At 38.5% G+C, this 21,938-nt stretch overlaps 1 protein-coding gene across 1 annotated transcript in view; it reads left to right on the forward strand.

The window, feature by feature from the left end:
- The window catches only part of CFAP61 (cilia and flagella associated protein 61), a 130,474-nt gene that overhangs the window by 38,662 nt on the left and 69,874 nt on the right, over positions 1 to 21,938 (forward strand). The window contains 4 exon segments of the mRNA XM_062571172.1: positions 3,481 to 3,607; positions 4,458 to 4,535; positions 5,717 to 5,923; positions 8,648 to 8,782. Coding sequence (XP_062427156.1) covers positions 3,481 to 3,607; positions 4,458 to 4,535; positions 5,717 to 5,923; positions 8,648 to 8,782 — 547 coding nt within the window.

Genomic DNA, 21,938 nt, shown 5'->3' on the forward strand with positions numbered 1-21,938 from the left:
ATGAAGGGAAAAAGCTGAGTAGGAGTAGTTGTGTAGTTGTATCCTGAGAGTTTCCAGCTGGCTACATGGGTGGTGTCACAGGCAGTGCTTTGGCTTTTATGACCATACGTCCCTTTTAGAGGAATGAGGACTTTTAGTGAAACATGAGATTCATTTGACGAAGTGGGGTTAGAGCAACTTTGCCAACAGGCTTGTCAACCTAGTGAGAAGGCCTTCAGACTAGGTACATTGGCGACAGTGATAACAGCACGCGGTTAAAAGAGAACAGAAGGTTTCCCTAAGAGAGTAATTAAGCACTGGAACAGGTTGCCCATAGAGACTGTGAGAGCTCCATCTTTAGGGTTTTCATAGAATAATTCAGGTTGGAAGGGACTTCAGGAGGTCCCTCATCCCAGTTCCCTGTGCTCAAAGCAGGGTCAGGTAGGAGATCATGACCAGATTGCTCAGAGCTTTATCCAGTCAGGTCTTGAAAAGCTCCAAGAGTATTTTCAAGCAGCTTGGTCTAAATTCAGTGTTAGTCTTGCTTTGGGCAGGAAAACAGTCTAGATGACCTTCCAAGTCCCTTCCAACCTGAATTAAGGAAAATGCTGGAAAAAAAACAAAAACAAAAAACAAAAACAGTGGAGATCTTACAGCAAAAGCTCGAAATCCAACTTCCATCCCCATCCCTTATGTTGTCAACGGAGAGATACAAATGCTTTTAGAGAGAAATTCAGAAAATCTGAGTTAATCTTGTCTTGAATCTTCTCTGGAGTAATCTGCCTCTCTCTATTCAGTATATTGGGAACCTAGGGGGTTAGATGCCTGAATTTAGGTATTGTGAATACTCCCCAAATTTTCCATAGCTTCTGTCCTTGCAGATCACCTGAGATACAAGCTCTGTCTCTGCCTTTCTTGCTTACTGCATCATTCTGTCTTCATCAAAGGGTGTTTATCATAGAAGTAATGCATTTCTAGAACATACAGAACATACCATCTTACTGATCTCTGTTTTTTTCTGATAAGTCATGTATTTCACATTTTTTCGAATTTTATGATATTCCGAATATTCTGGTTGTCTGAAATATTGGTTAACTGGGACCCAGAACCTCTCTTGCTATGATTTGTGTTATGTAGTACGTGTTTTCCAATGCTCTGTTTATATAACAAGGCTACACTTCCCCAAAAATGAAGCTTAAATTGTAATAGAGATTTTCCTTTTGTTTGTCTCATTAATGTAACTATATTATTGAATGGTCACACAGAAATACTTCTATTTTAGTTGCATACTTAATCACCTCTGTTATGCAAATAACTCATGCAGGAACTGGACAGCTACTCTTGGACCTATACAGAAGCTTTTTTCCACATGATGAAATTGGGCTTCTATGTATTATGTAAAAATCCACTTCTTTCTTCCAGCTGTAGTAATTCCTGTTAATCTCAGTCACAGTTGTTCAGTAATCCAGACGTAGGATTGGTAGTCATAGATCTTTTTGCTATTTTTGGTCAAAATAAAACTTATTATCAAGTTTTTTTAAAGACCTTACAATTCTGATTAAAGTGTGCACATTCTGAAGGATACCATCCTTTCCATGAAACCAGAACAAGGCCATTAGTGTCTTTTTCCAACCCCCCTGAAGCTATGTGAGAAAGTAGGAAAAAGTAGCCTGTGAGTGAGGTTCAGGATCAGCAAAGCTGTGAAAGAAACTAGTTGAAGCATTTTGGAAGTTTCTGAAGAACAGAAAACTTTGTGCATAACAGCAAATACTCCCTTAGATAAAAGCAAAATATGAAAGAGTAAAAGGTCAATGTACTGCAGTTGTACTAAGAGCTTTCAAAAGGCACGCAAATGAAAAGAAAGTCACATAAAATGGATTAAAAGTAAAATGGGCATAGAAAGTGGGAATGTAGAGACATGAAAGGGCAAAATCAGAAGAGGCATAGGCACAAAATGAGATACTGATCAGCAAAAGTTGTAAAAGGAATAAGAAAAAGTATTAAGTACGCAAAAAGCAAGAGTGCTGTTAATGGAAGCATAGGTGTGCTACTTAAGAGCGAAGGAGAACAAATAACAGATGACAAGGCAAAGGCTGAAATGCTTAATGGATACTTTCCTTCAATTTTCACCAGAAAGCATAATACTAATAATAGAGTCCTGGCTTCTGAGCAGTCAAAGTGAGTTAATTCATTTCTGGAAGAGAAATGAGCATGCGCAGACCTTGGATAATCCTTCCTACTCTTTCTTACTCATGGTGGATCTTGTTTAATTTTATTAAAGCAGTTTCCATTTTTGCATGTTCTATTTTCCCTATGTTAAAAAATATAGTTCTTTGTTGGTATGATTGCCTTCTCTTGTATTTATTGCAGAGTTGAGGGGGGAGGAACTCAGATGCTGGGCTCAGTGGAGTGGCAGGAAGACAGCATGCTCGTGGGTTGTAGAACCTAACCAGATTACATGTCTTGCTAACTGCTCGATTATCTTCAACTGCTTGTTTGGTCTTGCAGTCAGCTGTCTGTGGAAATATGTGAAAAGTGGAAACTGAGCTGAAGCTTACTTAAAAATTCAGGGTTAGTTAGTAACTTGGATGTTAACTACAGGGTTTATTATGCAATTTAGTAATCAAATGTCTGCTTTTGAGCTCTCAGTCAAGTTGAAAATGTTCAATTAAGGTTTAAGCTATGAAATTTTGTAGCTGTATTTTTTAAGTTATTAGATCTGATTTTTATTAAAACCATATTTCACAAAATCAACTTGGATGTGACTTAACAGGCTGAACAAGCACATAGAAGTTTAAATTGAAAAGAAGAACAAGAATGGAAACTGTAGAACATGAATTCCAAGTTTTTATTAACTGTAAATAAATGGTCTTGTTTCTTGGAAATTAAGTTATAATTGAATTCCTTGAACAGCAGAACTTTATAAACCTTAATTATATGAACTTTGCTTAAACAGGAAAGGTTGACGTCTGTAAGAGGCAGCAAGAGAAAGTTCCTCAGCTGCTGTAAAATGTCACAGCTATACTTAATGGAGAAGAACTATGATAGATTGCACTAAGTGAAGATCTTCTCCTCAGCCATGGACTGAGTTAATGAGCTTTGTCCTGTTTATTCTTTGGGTCAGCTATGGCCTGCCTGTTGGGTGGGCTCATACACTCCTATAAGCTATGTTAGCTTCTTTAAGACTCTCATCATCTCCTTCCTGTAGAAATAAGGCCTCTGTGATACCTGTGGTTAAGGCTATGGCTAGCCTTTGCGTTGGGCTGAGTGCTTGATAGCAGCTGGAGCAACGTGCTTGAGGAGTTTTAAGGAGATGGAGTATGATCTTCTATGTAATTATGCAGTAACTTAACATATGCATTTGGAACAACTGACACACATCTATCAATTTCAAGTTTGAAAAGATGTGCTTGTGGAAGGCCTGTCTTCACAGGCATGAGAATTTGATTTGTTGCACAGCAAACATTTCCTCTTTTTTTTTCCTCTTTTTTTTCCTTATAGGTCATTTAATGTAAGAAGAGCAACAACCAGTGATATCCTTGGTGTTGAAATGCTCATTAAAACCCTTAGCTTGAATGAAAGTATATTAAATGACTTGAAGATGTTTACTCTGGCTCGCAAAGATCCAGTGAGTATTTATTGCAAATATATTTATGATAACAGAATGGGTAAATACTGGTAAAAACACCCAGTATTTGTTCTGTTGTTCTAAACTAATATCCTATATAATACATAGATATTCAACCTACAGTTGGTTGTTTGAATTCAGCCTGACTTGATAACTCATCTTACCTGAGGCTTATATCAACTACCCTCTTCTCTGGGCACTCCTCAAATGCAGGGATGGAAGCAGGCTAGATGCATTGTTCTGGCAGCCCACAGCCTGCTTTCCATTGCTGTTTTTTCTTGCGTGCACATCTGATTATGTGATAAGCATGTACATGCATTTTGTGTCACATGATAGGAACCTTTTTCTACTTCCCATGATGTGGCTGGACAGCTGCTGAATGCATAGTAGGGAACATCTGCATTTTTGTTGCATGATGAAAAATGCCATGTAAGAAAAAAAGCATTAGCATTGCCAATCATATAAGTGGAGAGAAATCTATTGTATAGAATTGCTAATGGAGAATATTTACATTTTAATTAAAAATCTTTCCTAAGATTTGACCTTATTCCATGACTAAATTAGTGGATGATCCTATATCACTCCTGTAGCATGCCTACAGCAGGTAGATCATGAACCTAAACTTTAGTTCAGTAAGATGGTGTATGGTCAAGAGTCCAACCATATATACTTTGTTTGGGGATTATGCCTAGAGTTAAGGAAGAGCGGCTAAATTGGAGTAAAGCACAGAACGCATACTGGGAAAGTATTTTAGCTGTGATCATGTGGTGGAATACTGAGTTACGATTGCGCAGTGAGATGTGTAACATAATGAAATAGGAAGTATGCATGTATTCTTTTTGCCTTGTAGGATGGGACCCCAGTGCATGCATTCATAGCAGAAGCTTTGGATCAAATCGTTGGCATTTCTATTGTTAAAGATGAAATGGTAACTTGTATTTATATTTTCCCCATTTGCTATGTTTCTGTGGTATGAACACTGTAACATGTAGACAGCCCTCTAGACCAAAGGCTGCATTCCATGCTTGTCACTATACAAGTATATAACATAAAATATGCATAACAAAAACTACTGCTTCTATAAATTTACAATCTGCATAGTCAGCAAAGAGAGAAGAATAATTATTTCCCTTGTCATAGGTGATGATTGGATTACACAGGTGAAAAAAATATTCTTTCATTTGCAGCAAACCACTGAGTTTCGAATCTGTACCACCTGCATCTCTTCTGGTTCTCTGTGACAAAACCATTCTGCCTCTAAATAGTTTGCTGCAATCACCTATTTTACTGCCTAATTTTCAAAGCCAATAACCAGTTTTCTGTGGCATACTGGAAAGGGTAGCAGCTCTCCTTCTAAATTTATTTAATTTTTTACCCACAGTATTTTCTGAGTGACATGAATCACACACAGTTAACTTCAAAAAATCTTATTCTTCATTGCAGTACAAAAAAAAAGACAATTATCCATTCTTCTTGAGAAAGTAAGCGTTTATTAAGGCTTTTATTTGTTTTATAATATTCTTCTGATATTGAAAAGACAGATTTTAGATCTTTCAACAGCTGTAGTGCTCAGTTTTTGAAATAAAGAGTAGTCACTTCTGTTTTCAAAGACAGTTCTTAATTATATCAAGAGCATTGACTTAAGAGGTTACAATAGTTTCTGTGGAGTGCATATATGTGCAGAAATCTCAACTTTTACTACATTGACAGGGAAAACTTGTTGAAGTGATTTCTTGAACAGCTCTTCTCTGTAAAATTCCCTTCTTTCACTTCCAGCATTGAGAGAGGGTGACCTAGATTTCCCTGTCTTGAACAAAACATAGAATTTTTTTCCTCTAATTATGTCCATCAAATCGTATCATATGTTCTTGTGATGGGGTCAGATATGCATTCTCTGTAAATAAATGTGAACAAGTTACAAAAATAAATTTTAATACAATATTAAGTTTGTCAAGAAAGATGTGTTCAACCAGTATGTTTTGATTAAGAATAACTCTCAAAGGCCTTCATTAAAGTGCTCAAATTTAGTTACTAAATAGATAAAAAGTAACATGTAGGCACTTTTTTAGTATTGTAAAAGTAACTGTTTCATCACATCTTATTTTCCAGGATATTGAGTATATTCATTCACATTACAACATTGAAGATTTCATTCATTTTTATCACCACCAACGAGAGGAACATGGACATCTTTATCACTTTGTGTTAAATCCCATATTTCATCACTATACCAAACATTTTTTAAAGGAGATTCTTCGCTTGGCCCACAAGTCTTCTCTTTACTACCCTATTTATCCACAGTATGTGGAAGGCAAGGTAAGAAAGAAATGATTTGTGTTTTATTTTTAAATATTGTCACTGTTGCTCACCTTTTTCTTTTTTTTTTTGCTTCTATGACTATAAACATGAATTTTTTAAGCAGACTATACTTTCTTGTCCTCTTGTGTCACAGAATCTGCATTCATGGACATAGCTGATGCACAGTAGTTTTACTTTGTTTTATCATTCTTGCATGTAAAGTAGTCTAGACTAATCTAATACCTTCAGGCACATATGTTTGAAGTGTTTGGCCTTGGCTTATTACATAGTCTGTGAAGAGAGAGAAGCTCTTCCTAAGGTGGTTCCTTCTGAGCTGAATCATGCTTTAAAAATGCCTGTTTTTCAAATGAATTTAGAGCGATACTGAGCAACTGAGCTCTAAATGTAGTTAGATGTCTTAAGTTACACACATAACTATATTGCCCTGGAAGCTGCACAGTAGAGGAGTAACTTGTTTGCGCTTTCCTCACTTGTCTCTGGGAGAAGTAGATCTGCTTTTTACCCACATAGGTCCGCATACTGCTGATGCGTTGTGCATTCCTTCAGCCTCCTACATAAATGTGTTGTAATAACAATAGTCAAGTTGCTGCCTTTCCTCCATTCTCAGCTGTTCCTGGAGGAAGTAGCAAGCATATTCTCAATTCTGCCTAAGTAGGATCCTGTGTCTGAGTAGTAACCTCTAATCCAAGTTTGGCTCCATCTCTTGTCTCTGTATTAGAAGCATAGTTGGAAAAACAGAAAACTTATATTACTCATCAACTGAGAAGGCCAACATAATGTTTTTATTTAATTGCTTTTAATATGCTGATACAACTGGCATACTTATATGTTACTTGCAAATTAGTTACCAAGCAGGTTTTAAATGACAATATATAAAGCACATATAGTATCTTAATATTTACCAACTTTCTGTATTTCTTGTCATAGTTTAATACAGAGAATTTGATCAAGTTGTGCTATCTCACATACAGATATTCTGTTGCATAATGAATTCTGAGAGATACCAGTATCTGATTTAGATTCAGGGCACAGAGGAGAGTAGCGAAGAGAAAAGAAGAATGATGTTATTGAACATAGCATGAGTAAATGCAAGGGGACAATTTTAAAAACACATCTGAGTGGATATAAGAACACTTCAAAAGTGATTTAGGTACTTCAGAGTGTGTTTCATTAAAAGTCAATGAGACCTGGTCACCTCACTCCCACTGAAAACAAAACTTGTTCTTCTGCAAGTGCCACAGAAGAACCATCAGAACTTAGTGCTGTGTGACAGAACGTACATTTTGGGGAAGCACATAATTTGTCTAAGTAAAAAACATCAAAAAAAGTTTCTTTTGAAAATACTCCCATGTCTGTATTGCCATCAGTCTTGTCTCAGGCAAGAAAGGAGGACATAAGGTAAAATTTTCAAACGTGTCATCTCATTGATGTGTAGACATCTAAAAGCTGGCATCTGGTCTTGCCTAATCACCTAGGCTCCAGGAAAAAATAATGGAGAAAACATGGTGCCTCCAGAAGGCAATTCATCCATCAATCCTAGCTACATATCTTAGGATAGAAAGCCCTCTGGAGGTGCTCATCTCTTCTTCAACTATGGGAGATGTCTGTATGGTTAGCTAAACTAAGCGCCTTGCTTTTAGATGGTATTGAGATTAATTATATCCTCAGTAACTTAAGTGTTTCTGAAAATGTCACCTTTTGAAATAAAGGCATTTTGACAGGTAAGACACATGCACATTTTCAAAAGGATGTGTTTTCCTGCTTTGCTAATGTGCATTTTTGTGGAGTTTTAATAAATGTTCTGTTGCGAAACTAATGTCCGTGCATGGCAATAGGTTCTCAGGTTCTTCAGAGGCACTTATAAAAATGGAGTTTAATGGCAGTGGATGGAAGAGAAAAGTTAAATCTTCCTAATGATTCCAGTCTGGTCTATTTTTAGGTTAAAGTGAGTTACTTCAAGTTACTTTAACTCATTGTTGCTTTCTATTAAGCAGTAAATGTGATATTTTACTCAGTTCTCAACATGGTAACATTAATAGCGTTAAGGGGTTTTTGATATTTGTGGATGGAAAGGTACTTCAGTGTAATTTAGTTTGCATTAATGTTCATTTTCTATTTCCTGTAATTCTCTTATTTTTCCTTTTTCATGTCATAAGTTACGACACAGCCAGTCATGCTGTGATAAGCGGGATAAGGCTTTTTCTAATGAACCATGCTATTCACATTAACTTTAGGGTTTTTGTTCACTTCAACTTTATGCCAGTTTATTAACATTTATCACTTGGACAAAATTGACATTTTAGATGGGTATAGAGTTTCTATATATATTCATAACCATTTTTTGCCAAACAAGCAAAGGTTAGCAGTAAGCAGATAACATAGCTTAATGAGGTCAAATCAAGCTGATTCATGATCACTATGGAGAAAAATATCCTCCTGGGGAAAATACTTGTGCTGAAAAATCCCATAAACCAAACCACTTGTTTATCTGTCATTCCCACAGAGATAGTAATGTAATTACTCTCATAATTATCTTCATTAGTGTCAGGAATTATCTGCAATTCATTCCTCTGCTCTGAGTATGTTTGTTTATTTGCTGATTTTTCTCTCAGATTTAGCCAACAGAGCTAAGAATTTTGTATTTGCAAAGCCATACAACAGACATCTGTGATGCACTGTGCTGACATTCTCTCTGCTAAAATATAGATTGCTGTCTTTCAGTTTCAGAATCCCTGTGCCCATTCTCTGACATCTGCCCTTCATTACATGGTTCCCGTGCGACCAAGACGACAGATTGTCTATCCTCTGGAAGAGCTTGGCATAAACGCTCCATCAGAGCAGGTCTCCAAGGATCAGGTGGGTAACAGAAGCAGCAGCAGGCAAGAGGCATAGTGCCAGCTAATGCAAGGTTTGGCAGATGGGATGGCATTACCGTTTTAGTGTTGATAGGTTGCTTCTTAATTACATTGAACGTGGTGTCCATACCCTTACAGTCCCAGCTTTGCTTCTGCATTACCATCACTTCTAGGCTTGAATGTCAAACTGAGCATGACAAACAGCATTGAACTGTAACATTTGCCTAATACTTAAATGTCAGCAATATTTTCCGGGAAATAACTTTCAAACTCACAATACATTTTACATGTTTTGCCTTACTATTTAGTCACTCTTCCTGGTAAGTTTATTGAGGTCTTCTGCTCTCCAAGTGAAAAATACTGTCATGCTTCTGACAACTTTTGTAGAAACTGTTTAAATTAATTCTTCAGTTCTGAAGCCAGATTTCTTTCATGCACAAGATACCTTTAAAAACACTTCAGAATGTCAGGAATGATTTAACATTAAAGGAGAAGATTGCTTTCACTACCCATCAGTTCATATTTATATAGCACTCATGTAGTCTAGAGGTTCTAAACTGGAAGTCTGTTAAAATTTCATTTGTTCAATTTTATAGTGTCTTAAATTTTTAAATAACTAAAATTTGATGCAAAGATGGTTCCCTTACAGAAGTAACCAGTGAAGCTGAATTATTAGGAAAAATCCCATTAGTGATAGATCTCTCAGTATGTGGCTGTAATTTACTAAGGAAACATAATTAGGGAGCTTTATGTCTGTCTACTAACTTCCAATTGGCTGAGATAGGCGCTCATATAATATTTTTAGTGCTGTCCCTTTCACAGTTAGTAATTTTTGGCATCCAAAGCTCTTAATTAGGCAGTGCTTGGCAAAGCAAAATCCAGAACATGGCTGAAGCAGTGAATTGAGTTTGGTACTATGGAACAGGCTTCCACTCAGCATTTGCATCACTTCTACCTTTTTCTTCTCTGCAGAATAAATTATCTAACTTTTTTTTAACCTACTTCCTATTCTCTTTTTAAAATACACTGTTGCTGTCTGACTAGAGGAGCTCATCTCAGCATTTTTGGTGGAGCCAGAAAATCATAGACTTCTTATATCTGAGAAATTTGAAAATCTGGTGTCTGCTCTGATCTCAGGTTCTTCCTGAGGCTTTTTGAGAGTTGCAGGTAATGAGATAATTGTTTAAAACATCCCAAAGTTAATTCTTATTGAATAAAATGTCCAGGGTTTTCACTAACAAAGTTTTTTTGGCTGGGGAGGGGGGCAGGGTTGTAGGAAGAAGAAAGAAAAAGGAGGCCGGTCACTCTATAAGGAGCCATACCTATGCATCAGCATTTTTGATAGACCTTGTTCTATCAAATCTGACCTGTGAGGTTGATCCCTAAGCGATAACTCAAGCATAAAGCTAGTCCACTAGTGCTGTGATGTTTTGTGAAATATCAAGAATTTGAAACCATGCAAAGCTAAATTGACTCTTCTGTTGAGTGAATGAAATGACCTTTGGCCACCATAGATTGGAAAAGCTTTATAATTTAAGAGGTAACCAGCCATGGGGGACTGAGCATGCTAATGAAAGTAAGAAGCTGAAACTGTTTTTTCATCCTGGATGTTTTGTGAACTCTGCTAGGGGGCAGGCCATTTGCTCTCTCCCTACTCTGATATTTCAGAAAGGAAGATTGTTCTCCATCAATAATCCTGTTCTTCCCTGCAAAATCCTGCAGTATGAGATGCATTTTATAAAATTAATAAAATAAATTGTTAGTAGGCACAGATTAATTATACTTTTACATTATTGTAGCAATCAAAACACCTGCTCACTCTGTAAACAAAATGACACAATCCCTGTTGCAAAGAGCAAAAAGCCTCACTAAAGAGTTAGATGTGTTACTAGTTGAGACTTGACACCCTTAAAAATACTGTGAAACAAGGTGGTACACATTATAGTCTTGGAAGAAAGATGCTGGCAGGCCAGAAAGTGAAGCAAAAGGGGAATGAAAAAGGAATGTCAGAAGGAAGGCATGGAAAGGAGAGAGAAAAATGAAAGGCAGGAGAGGATTCTGGAGTAGGATGTAGTGGGAAGCTGCTTGACACAAGTATTTGGTTAGCGTAAGGAGGAAATGTCCACTATTATCTTTGTATTAGGGTGGTTTTAAGAAAAAGATATCCCTCAAGCTGTTCATAGATAGGGGCAGGATCTTAATAGATCTTAAAATCTTGGGGCAAGCACAGATTCCAAGTAGACAGGATAGCTCCTGGGTTGTCTTTGTCACACTTCTCCATTCTGGCTCAACAAGCTTGTTTTCAGTGAGGGAGCTTTGAAAGAGGACTTGGAGGACTGATTATCCTTGTAATTCCTATGCTAGGTAGTTTTGCAATGATAGAAGTTGTTTTTCATAAAAATTACAACACAAGGGTTGTAAATACAAGCCAATTTTAGAAATGTAAAATTTTCATTTGGCTGCCCATCCTAATTAATAGTTAAGTGTCTCTCTCTTACGATGGAGATAATTGTAATGAAATTTTTGCTTTGATACCCACAAGATGCCTCTTGATATCCAGCCATCAACATCTGCTTCTAATCTCCTGCTTTTGCAGCTTTCTGTCTTTCTCTTATTCCAGCCTCTTTTGAGCTTTCTCTCTCTTCTTTTCTTGTTGCAAAATTTATTCTTTACCAATAACAGCTTGGGTCTCAGCAGCTCAGCCATTTGGTGTCTAAGCACAGCTCTTGATTTGTGCATACGTATCTCTGTAGGCCATTAGTAGCTTAGTATCTTAGAGAGAGTGCACAGTGGGAGCCCTGGGGCACAATCAATTTGTATATCTCTTTAATATGCTCCAGCTCGCTTGTGAGCATGAAGAGATTCACTCATAAATATTGACCCACTACAGATAACTCGGGCAGGACCCACAAGGACTCTCTTCCCCATTTCCTTTCTTCAAAGCCAGAAGCTACAGCAGTGATCTAAATCAGAGAAGCTTTGCCCTCAGCTAATTGCCACACTTTGCCAGTCCAGATGGAACTCAGTTGTGCTGAAGAGAGTTTTCCTGCAGGTCTGGACCAGTTGTATCACGAACAAATGAGTACCGAAGTTGTCAGTTTAAGTCAGTGATAATTTGTTTTCCTTGTCCCTCTGTCAGATCTCTCTATTCTACCTCAATGTCTGGGAAAAAAAAAAAAAAAAAAAAAAGGAAAGAAAAAAAAAAGGTGAAACCCCACTCCTTCTGCCATGGATCTGTGGCCTGTTTGCTCTTGCTTTTAGCAGACAGAATGAGCTCTATTTCATGGTATCTAAGAAAGCATGGATCCATCTTTCCGTAGTCTCTCTGTGGAGAGAGAGATGTTAGATAGAGATATTTATGCTTAAAATCCAGGAATTTATCATATAAAATCATAATTTGCCATAATGTGAGAAACTAACCTCAGTTATGCAGCTTCCCTGTTTTCTTCATGTCCATATCATATTTCCCTGGCCCAGTATTGTTTTCAGTTTGAACCTTGGCTTTTGGGTTATGGTTAAAATGATTCTCTAAAGAAATACAGAGTTCAGGAACTCTGCCCTTTCCTTCTCTCTGTTGCCTGCCTTCTCGTTAAAGGTTGGTCTTGGTTTTAAGGCAGCCACCAAGATTTTTCACTGTATATCTTCAGCCACAACTCTATGCTTCATTTTCATCTTATGCTTCAGACGACCTATCATTTCCCTAGCAGTAGCTGTCTGTTTCCTAAAGGGCTGTGAATTCTTATGACTGCACTAACCTCTTCCTATAATAGTGCCTAATGGCAGAGGATGTTTTTACCCCACTCTTTCAGATGGCAAATACATTTTGCTGCTGACCTCCTGTGCCTGTTTCTACAAAATTCTATTTCGTATCGCTCCACTGATAAGATTTGTATAAATCAGTTGAGGAGTTACTGAGAAGGTGTGTGTGTGTGTGTATGTGGAATTAAACTCCCCTGTCTACCATTACAGTTCTCTGGGTTGGTGCGGATGCTAAAGGTCTTATTTGCATCTCATCCTGGAAGTGTCCAGACTTTGGGATACCTGTTCAGGCTGAGCTTCTGCAGTAAGCATATCAGAGGTTCCACATATTAACTCCAAATTTCATCAGGCTGTACATCTCCCACACTATAGAGTTTCATGACGCAGACCTGAAAAAAAATCCTGTCTGCTCATTAGATCAAATCCTTTCTGCAGCTGTTCCAAATCGAAAGGAAAGCTCCGAATTTTGTATTCTGCAGCGCCAATTGGCAAAAGATCCAAAGATTCTGAATCTTAATTCCCACAGTGTTAAAACAGATTAGAATATTATCGTATTTTGCACATCTGTCAGTCATTTTAGTAATGTTATATTAAAAACGATTGGTTATAATGGAACACTCAATACCTTTAAAAGTTCTGCTGGCTTTTAAGGTGCATGTAATAATTGGTGGAATAGAAAACTATAGCTAATTAAATAATTTTTAATGATATCTTCATAAATAAACAATTTAAAAACTTGTTTGCTTTGTCACCATCTGGGAGCATTCTGTTATCCATCTGCTTCATGTAATTATCAATAAAATGGAAGAATAGGTGATATAACTAACAAGAATAACTGATCCACAATGAAGAATAAAAATCTCACATCTGTCAAATTATTTTTTTTTTGTTTTTACCCTTTTGTTATTATTCATGTAGTTGGATTTTTTTATTATTTATTTCATGGTCACATTCAAGCTATCAGGTTTTATTGCACATTTCAGAGCTGGTTTTTCTTCTGCTACAGCTTATAAAAAGAAGGCAGAACAATTATTAAAAGTATTGCAGAAACCCACATAGCTTTGTATAAATTGATAAAAATCCTCTTTATTTTTCTCAGTTAGTTTTGTACTTCTCAAGATATGCTATAGGTGCATTACAGGAAATGTTTACATCGGAACAGGAAGGAGGGAGCAGAGGAAGGAGAGGCAAAAACTTAGAGTCAGATGCTCTTCAAAGCTTTGACTTCTCTGGACTAGTCCACTTCAAACTTGTTCAAGAGCTGAGTTTTGCCAGCATGGCTACATAGATGTACAGGAACTGACAGAGGAATGTAATGAGTCACTCTGTATCAATAACACCTGCCTTTTTTCCCTCAGAAGAGGGTGTTTCTGACATTTTGGGCAAAACTTCTAATGTCCTCTTTTCTCCTCAGAATAGTCATGGAGCGTTCTGTGTGGTGCTGATGTGTCAGCAGTGTCTACTGTTTGGTCTTAACCACAAACATGTAGTCTCAGGACTCTGTGACTCTATGGAGGGGTTTGCAAAAACAAAAAGCTATGAAGAGCAGACCTGCTGTTCAAATGCTTGAATTTTCTAGATGTAGTTGTGCACTACTGCATGGAAACATTTAGGGTCAGAAAATTAGAAAAGGCTGAAAACTTGCTCTCCTGGACATAATCTGGAAAAACTAGATGTTTAACCACAGAAGAAAATGGTGAATCTAAGTACAAGATACAAGAAGAAATGGGAGCATAATGCACTGCTACTTTATGGCAAGTGCTATGAACAAACAGCCTGAAAGCAATTTAAAATAATCCCAGTGTAATGTAAAATGAGAGAAATACTTAAGATCTGTAGAATATTTTTAAAAATACATTATTTTTAGAGAGATCTTACAATTTGTTCCATTTAAGTGTATGTTTATACACATTCTTTGCATTGCAGAAGATGCTTAAAGTATTACAAGTATAAATACTGTCCTGGAGTGTCCTCTGTTAAATTAGCTTTTTCACTTCCATTATAAAGTTAATCAAGTTTAAAATGAGTTAAAATATGTCCAATGTGCTTGCTATTGTTTTTAAAATCTAGCTACTAGGTCAAACTGGAAAAAATCCAGAACATTTTAAAGTTTGAAATTTTTCATTCTCTGGGCAGCATGTTAAAGAGAAAAATAAAACATATATATGGGTGTTTGTATAGAAAACTTTTCATTAGCACCTCTCACAGCAAACTCTTAAAGCATTTCACTTTATTGCTTCTACATTCTTCTGTGTAAACTAGCTCATTAGAACAAGCCCTAACTTTTTATTTATATGTTAGTATCTCAGTCAAGTTGGGACATATCTGACTGCAAATTCCTCAATATTCTTTACGGAAAAAGTTGAAGGGGATCTTGAATGCTTCAAAAGAACCATTCAGGGTGAACATAATTCGTTGCACTGACCTATCAAAGAGGAAAAGCAGGAAGGACTCAGAATGAAGATGCTGACAGTTGACACCTTGCTGCAGAGGTGGAGAAAAAAAGCAAAGAGGAAGGGATGTTTGCAGCACACAGCTAGGCCAGAGAGTGCAGCTAGAAAGCTGCAGTTGAGAACTTAGTAAAAAGCACGCAGATTTTTAGAGTGCGGGAGGAGAAGCTGTGAACAGCAGAACAATCTGGTCTGAACGCAGCTCTCTGTTTCTAACCGAGCAGTTGAAAGAAATTGAGGGAGCAAGCCTTTTTCCTCCTTAAAAACCCAAAGAGAAATGTTGGAAAGGGGGACCGCTAACAGATTCGAGTGCTACGAAAGCGACACCGCGGTGGAGTGCATGCCACTCGTGTAAGAGCACAGCTCAGCACTGTTCCTGGGAAGTACACGTTCCCCGTCTTGGTCTGTATGTATTACCACAAAACCAGTTAGCCCTGTTTCAGCGTATTTCTGCTCTCCAGCTGTACTCGGTAATTAGAGTTGAAAATGCATTGAATTATGAGCAGCAGTTAAGAAAAGCTGCTGGAGCTATTTTACTTTATAGCAGTCTGCACTAGAGAAAAGTATATTTTGATTTTGGAGAAAATCTGTAGTAATAGGAGGTTTCATTTTGGCTTGGTTTCAATTCTGTATGGATTGAAGTGAGGCACTGTAATGTGCTTAAAGCAGCTAAAACACAAAAGTGATTTTTGTTCTGCAAAGCCTCATATCACTAAGATGGTATGGCAAAAAAGCCTATGTAGAATGGCAAAAGAATTCCCTCATTTTTGAATATCTAGAATGATATATTCAGGTTAAAACAGGGCATTCCTACATGTAATAGTTTGTATATGAATGAATCGGTATTACAAACAACTGCATGACGTGTATAGTTTTCATTTAACCAGGAAAGCAATATTAATTTTTAAAGAAGTAACTGTTGCTTAAGATGCTATTGTGCCTGAATAATGAATTTTTAATGCTTTTATAGTACATGCATGGATTAAAATCCATTATTTATTGTACTTCCACCTGCTTGGTAAAGGTGATGATTTTATAGCACCAGTAGTCATGCAAACACATCTTTTCTGAACTGATTGCTGATAATAAATTTCCTTACTGTAAATGTCGGTGGGTTTTGTGTGTTGCTGCCATTACATCTTGTTTGGAAGGCTGAGTATTACACAATTACGGGAGGCACCAGATGGCATCATTAGCTGGAATGCTCTGAATGTTTACCACTTATGTGCATGTGTGAAATTAAAAGTAAGATGACCTATCTTTATTTTGAAAGCATGATGTCAGTATTATACAGGTGTTAATGACATTTAGACCAAACTAAAGTAGCCATGGCTGCCTAAAAACAGGGCATACTGTTTTATTAAAGATTTTTCAAAGACTTTGTAAATTGTTTGTGCAAGTAGAAAAATTCCAGCTTGCAAGGAGCGAATGGATATTTTTTCCAAAGAAAAGCAATGTTCAGTATTAAATAAGAACCGTAACTGCTGCACTAAAATACTACTCTGCTACAGTAAGTTGCAAATCAATCTCCCCTTGTATCCTGGTACTGTTATTTAGTAATGTGGTGTTCATTATTTTCAGTATGAAATGTGACATTGCTTGCTCTGGTTTTTAAATTTTACTTTTAAAGCTTATAACTTCAGATGTGTCTTACATTTTTCAGTGAATTCAATACTTGAGGAAAATGCCCATTTATGTTGCCCTGTGCAACTCGGGCAGAGAAGGTACAATAGACAGAGGTGCTTCCATCTTCTCCCTTTCCAAAGCAGACCGGTCTTGTTTTGAAATGGGTATTGGGATAATCGTGATATGCTGTGGTGGTGTTTGCTAGTACTACCTGTTACTAGAAGCCATGGCTTTATTTCTCTCAAGAAAAGTCCCCAGAGGGGAAGCTTCCTGAGCCAGGCAGTGTCGTGAGACGTTTGCAGCTAAGTCCCGGCAGGCATGTTCACAGGGTCTGCTTTGTGCCTCTTGCAGCTGAACCAGACAGATGAGGCAGGGGTTCCTTAAAATCAAAGCTTAAGAAAGTCCTGCCTTTCATTCTGGAAGAAGGCAATTTAAAACCAAGAAATGTTAGTGATAGTTTCCATTACATGCAATTTTGCTGTTTATGGGTAGTTCCTAATTTCACTTTGTTCATTCCGTATGATTGCGAAGTTAAGGAGACATTTTTTAAGTTGATGGTGATCTTTGGCTGATCAGACCCTGGCCCTAGCATAGAAAACTGTTTTTGATACCCATTTATGCTCGGATTCACTTGGAATTAATTAATGTTTTGCCATTAATTATAAACGTCTTTAGTTCAGGATGGTAGACGCCAGCTTCTCTAAAAGTAGGATTCGAAGACTTGCCTGTCAGCTCTGATGGCTGGAAAGCATTTGCATATTCATTTGATCCTCCAGGCTCCAATCTTCCCCAGGCAAGAACGCAGAGCACCATCACTTTGATTTTGGTGCAGAGATGGTATTCTCTCCAATGCCACCATCTCTTAGTGGCCTGGAGTGACACAGCACAGCATGGCCTGGGATGGGCTTGGCACCACCCACATCCTGCTCTGCTCAGCAGCCCTGGGCCAGGTGGTGGCTGGTGGCCCAGATTTAGCTGCTCCTACAGATTGGCTCAATGTCCGCTCCAATGGCTCTCTTCAGAGACTCGTTGAGACTACCAGCTTCTTCCCAAAGTTTATTTCTGGTGCAGACCGTTGGCAAGTCACGGCATCCTCGCAGGCATCCCTTTCTCCAGCAAATGGCAAGATATATTACTCTGTTATGTAGACTCCTAGTTTATGGAGGTGGTTCTTTGAAAGGACTTCTGATTCTAGCATTGCACCAGTGGAGTCTGTATGACGACTGGAAGCTCCAGCTTTGCTGTTGTGCCTTCAGGCACAGCTAGATCCTCACTTGGGTTAAATTGCTATAGCTCCTTGATGTCACATGGAGTAAACCTGTGACAGTTGATGAACTTTAGGCTTACAGGATCAAAAGTCATCCAGCCCAGCCTCTCCTGTATTTTCACATTTACACTGGGAGTCCAGAAGAGTCCAGCACAATAATACCTGGAAGGTGTTTGAGGCTGAAGTTCCTAGATGTTAATATATTTTCAAGTATTTCTTGAATCTTAGCAAATTGTAGATATTGCCTACTCCCATCCCAGCCAAAAGTACCTTATGGGACAGAAACAAACAACAAGCCAAGATGAATTGGGAAACCGGGACTGCCCTCAGAGGGTTAGCAACTTAATTAAAAAAAAAAAAAAAAAAAAAAAAAAAGATGAGAATTGTGACCTCCATAAAGCAATTTTCTTTATCTTAAAATGTGGGGAAACAAGCCATGAGATCCAGCCCTGTGCTTCACCCACTCGCCAGCAGGAGTGGCTTGGAAGAAGTGCCTTGCAACGCGCCTTCCTGCACCGCACTGTCCTTCCTGAAAAGCATGAAAGAATTGAACTCTTTTTGGAAATGACACAGGTTAGACTTTAGCCACTTGTTCTTTGAAGCTGAGCAGCAAACAGTTGTATGACCTTTATTCAAGTATACACTGTCCAGCCCTCCTTGGGCTGGGAAGCCAAAGGGAAAAAGAACAGTTTCTTACCATTGTGGCAGTGGTTCTGCAAGTAGGCTAAATGTACGTGTCCATGCTCTGCTCTCCTACCCTACTTTTTGGAGTTTCACAGCAAATCCCTGGCTTCACAGGGGCTGGCATAGGAATGGCCTTCACTCTATAGGGTGTGTTTTTCCAGAACGCTGAAGGTGAGCATTTCCCCATCTGAAGACTGCCATAATAATCCTGACTTCATTTATAAAGGTCTTTGAGCTCTATAGATGAAAAATATTATATAAAGGCTAGGAATTATCATTGCAAACATTTGTTTTATAGGGTCACAATTAACTGAGAAATGGTTCTTTGTCAAAGAAGAAGAGAATGATTCAGGTTGCATTCTTCTTCACAGGTGTGCTTCTCTTTCTTTTTTCCTTTCCCTTCTGCTTCTGGTGTTTGTGTAAATCTGTGAAGGCCTGGAAACACCATTTGAAAGCATGTTTACAGATATTTCTAACGAGACTTTTTGGAATGTAGGAGGGTTTTTCTTATCTTAATGGAAGCTGAAAAAGCATGTGTTTTCCAATAATTTTTGTTCATATCACCTTGGTAAACACTGATTTTTTTTTCTTGTGATTCAAATGGAGCTTGAAATTAAAATAGCTCTGTTTGTTCACTTTTTTGTTTGCCTGCCGCTATCGCTGACCTCAGCACGGATCTGGGAATGGGTTTGTTAATCATTTTGCACTCCCTCTGATGGCTTTTACAGTAGCAGGGTTCAAACTGCATACAACCCGTTTAGCGGTAACTATCGTACAGTTTTCTCAGTGACAAATGCTAAATTAAAACAAAAGCATTGCAGACAGGCTTCGATTCCTATAAAATGAGGCTGGGAAAGTCCATCCAAGCAACTCACTACTCCTTCCTGTAATTAATAAAGGATCTCTGAAGATGCTGAGTACACAATAAATCAGTCAGTCCGATGTTTAGCTTTAGTACCCTGAAGAGTACTCTTGAATTCAGTGGCACTTTCACATGCTTAAAATTAAGCGAGCACTTCAGTGGTTTTTACCTGGATAAGGCCCAGGTCTCGGTGTCTGATAAAACCAAGTCCAAACTCTGCTGCTTTGTTTTATTGAGTCTCTGTATAAACAGTTCTAGTGATGATTGTAACAGCTTTCCTTGACACACTTCTTTTTTTTTTTCTTTTATTAGGATGTATTTATGAATACTCAATTCAGAACATCCTACTGTTTCTTTTTGCTCAAAGTTGGAAAAAGTTCTGTCCAACTTGTTTCTTTTCATTTTTGTGTGCTCCCAGTTTCCAGTTTTTTATGTTTAATTGGAGGTGACATTTTATCTAAAACTGGAGCCATTTTAGAACACTACAATAACTATTTCTAGAAATCCTCTAGTTAGCACAGGGTCCAATTTTTAAAAACAGAATCTACGGAATAGTCTCCATCTGAGCTTGTGCTGTCAGTGATGAATATTGATATTCTTTTATGAATATACTGATGAATAAACCGACAATGAATACATTTCCAGGCAATATGCAAACGCGATAGCTACATTGGACATCTGTAATGTATGCACGTGCTTCACCTGGTTTGAAAGTGCAAAGGAGAAAATGCATACAAACGTGTTTGCTAAAAGCAAGCAATTATTTTAAGGTTTGGTTTTTTTCCCCCAGCTGGTTAAATAGGGCAGAAGGATGTGGGGACTGTCAAATATCTTATTCTGGCACATACCATGCTGTGAGATCACGGATGCAAGACGTGATTTGCAGGCAGCGTTGGTGTTTCCAGCAGCGCGTTCTGAGAGCTGCGTAAGCGGTTGTAATGGAGGTGTAAAGTGCGGTGGGCTGTAGGTGGGTGGAGGTGGCCGCTGGCATGCGAGAGCAGCAAGGCACCTTTGCCCCGGCAGCAGGACTGGAAGCGGTTGCGGGGTGCTCTGCCCTCGCAGGCAAAGGGGAAGGAAAGACAGACCCTGCCGACACGTTTTGATAACCCAAGAAACCGCTTTCCTTCCGGAGTGGCGTGTGCCTCTTGAACGATGGCAGTAATCGCGCTCCGCCCTCGACTTGGTGACGAATGTTTTATTTCGTAGATTGGGCACAAAATAAACAAGTTGGAGCTTGCGACTGACCTATCAATTATGATGGCTGATTACTCCTCTGGGGGGACATATGTAGTCATTTGTCCTGACGTTTTGTTAAAATAAGGTGGTATTATGGGACCAATCCACCTAATTCCTTACTCCCAGGGGCCATTTAGCATACTTAGCCGTTAGAAAGGTGATTTCTGAAGCCTGACAGCTGTTGGTGTTGGGGCCGTTGCGCAGTGAACAAAACCGGTTATATTCTACTCATACGCTGCCTTCGCATCAGTGATACAGAAGCCGTTTCATAAATTAGGCAGAACCCTTCCCTAGCAAATTGTATTACTGTTTCTATTTCATTGTTGGAGTACATTAAAAAAGAAAATACAACAGCACTGCAGTGGAAGGAGATGGCTGTATTGCTGTAAGGTCTATTTGGTTTATCCTATTAGCTGCTGACATTCCTGTCTAGTTATTTTGGTTGATTAGATACATTAGAAGAAGTTTCTCTCTGTGTTCCTTTTACCATTTTATTAATTCGATTAAAAGCCACCTTTCAGTAAAAACCACATAATACTTTTTCCCCAGAAGGCATTGCTTTTTTAGAAAGGTACAGCTCTCTGCATGTGCAGCCTCTAATTGGAAAAAGCTTCTCAAAATCCTGATCTGCAGAGTGAAGGAGTATTTGCTACATAGGTAATGACACTTAGCTTGCTGCCTGAGTTTTGCAGATGATGTTTATCCGAGGGAGTTATTTTGCTAGAAGAGCGTTTGCAACGTGTAGGCCTTTCCACAGGAGCGCTAGGTAGGTCCCAAATCCAGCGCGCCCTCTTTGTGCGAGCATTTCTTTCACCCCAACAAAAATAACCCCTGGACTGGTAGTCCGGATGGGTGTGGGTACTCCCCATGTTTGCGACAAGTTTGCTGTGTGCGTCTGGCAGCTCCTTGGTCCCAAGCAAGTAACACTCAGCCCCTGGCCCGTGGCGAAGGTGGCCTTGATTCATGGCGCACACACACATGTAGGTGAGCGTAACTGGGAAGAAGACAAGGGGCAGTTTTTGTAGGGCAGGTGCTTAGGTGTTCAGGAATTATATTTGGGGTTATTTCACGGGAGTCACACCAATGAGGTAACTAGAAATCTCAACTACCAATGCTCTCCCCATTTACATAGCCCCCAAAGCGTCACGATTGCTTTCAGGACCACAATAAAATTCCACTGCTTGCGGGGCAGGGGGGGAGAATTGCCAGATAGATTCTGGAAGAGCCGCAGTAGCTGAAATTCCTTCTATTTTTTTTTCTTGATGGAACAGAT

This window comes from Rhea pennata, chromosome 3, assembly GCF_028389875.1.
Source record: "Rhea pennata isolate bPtePen1 chromosome 3, bPtePen1.pri, whole genome shotgun sequence".
Lineage (NCBI taxonomy): Eukaryota > Metazoa > Chordata > Aves > Rheiformes > Rheidae > Rhea > Rhea pennata.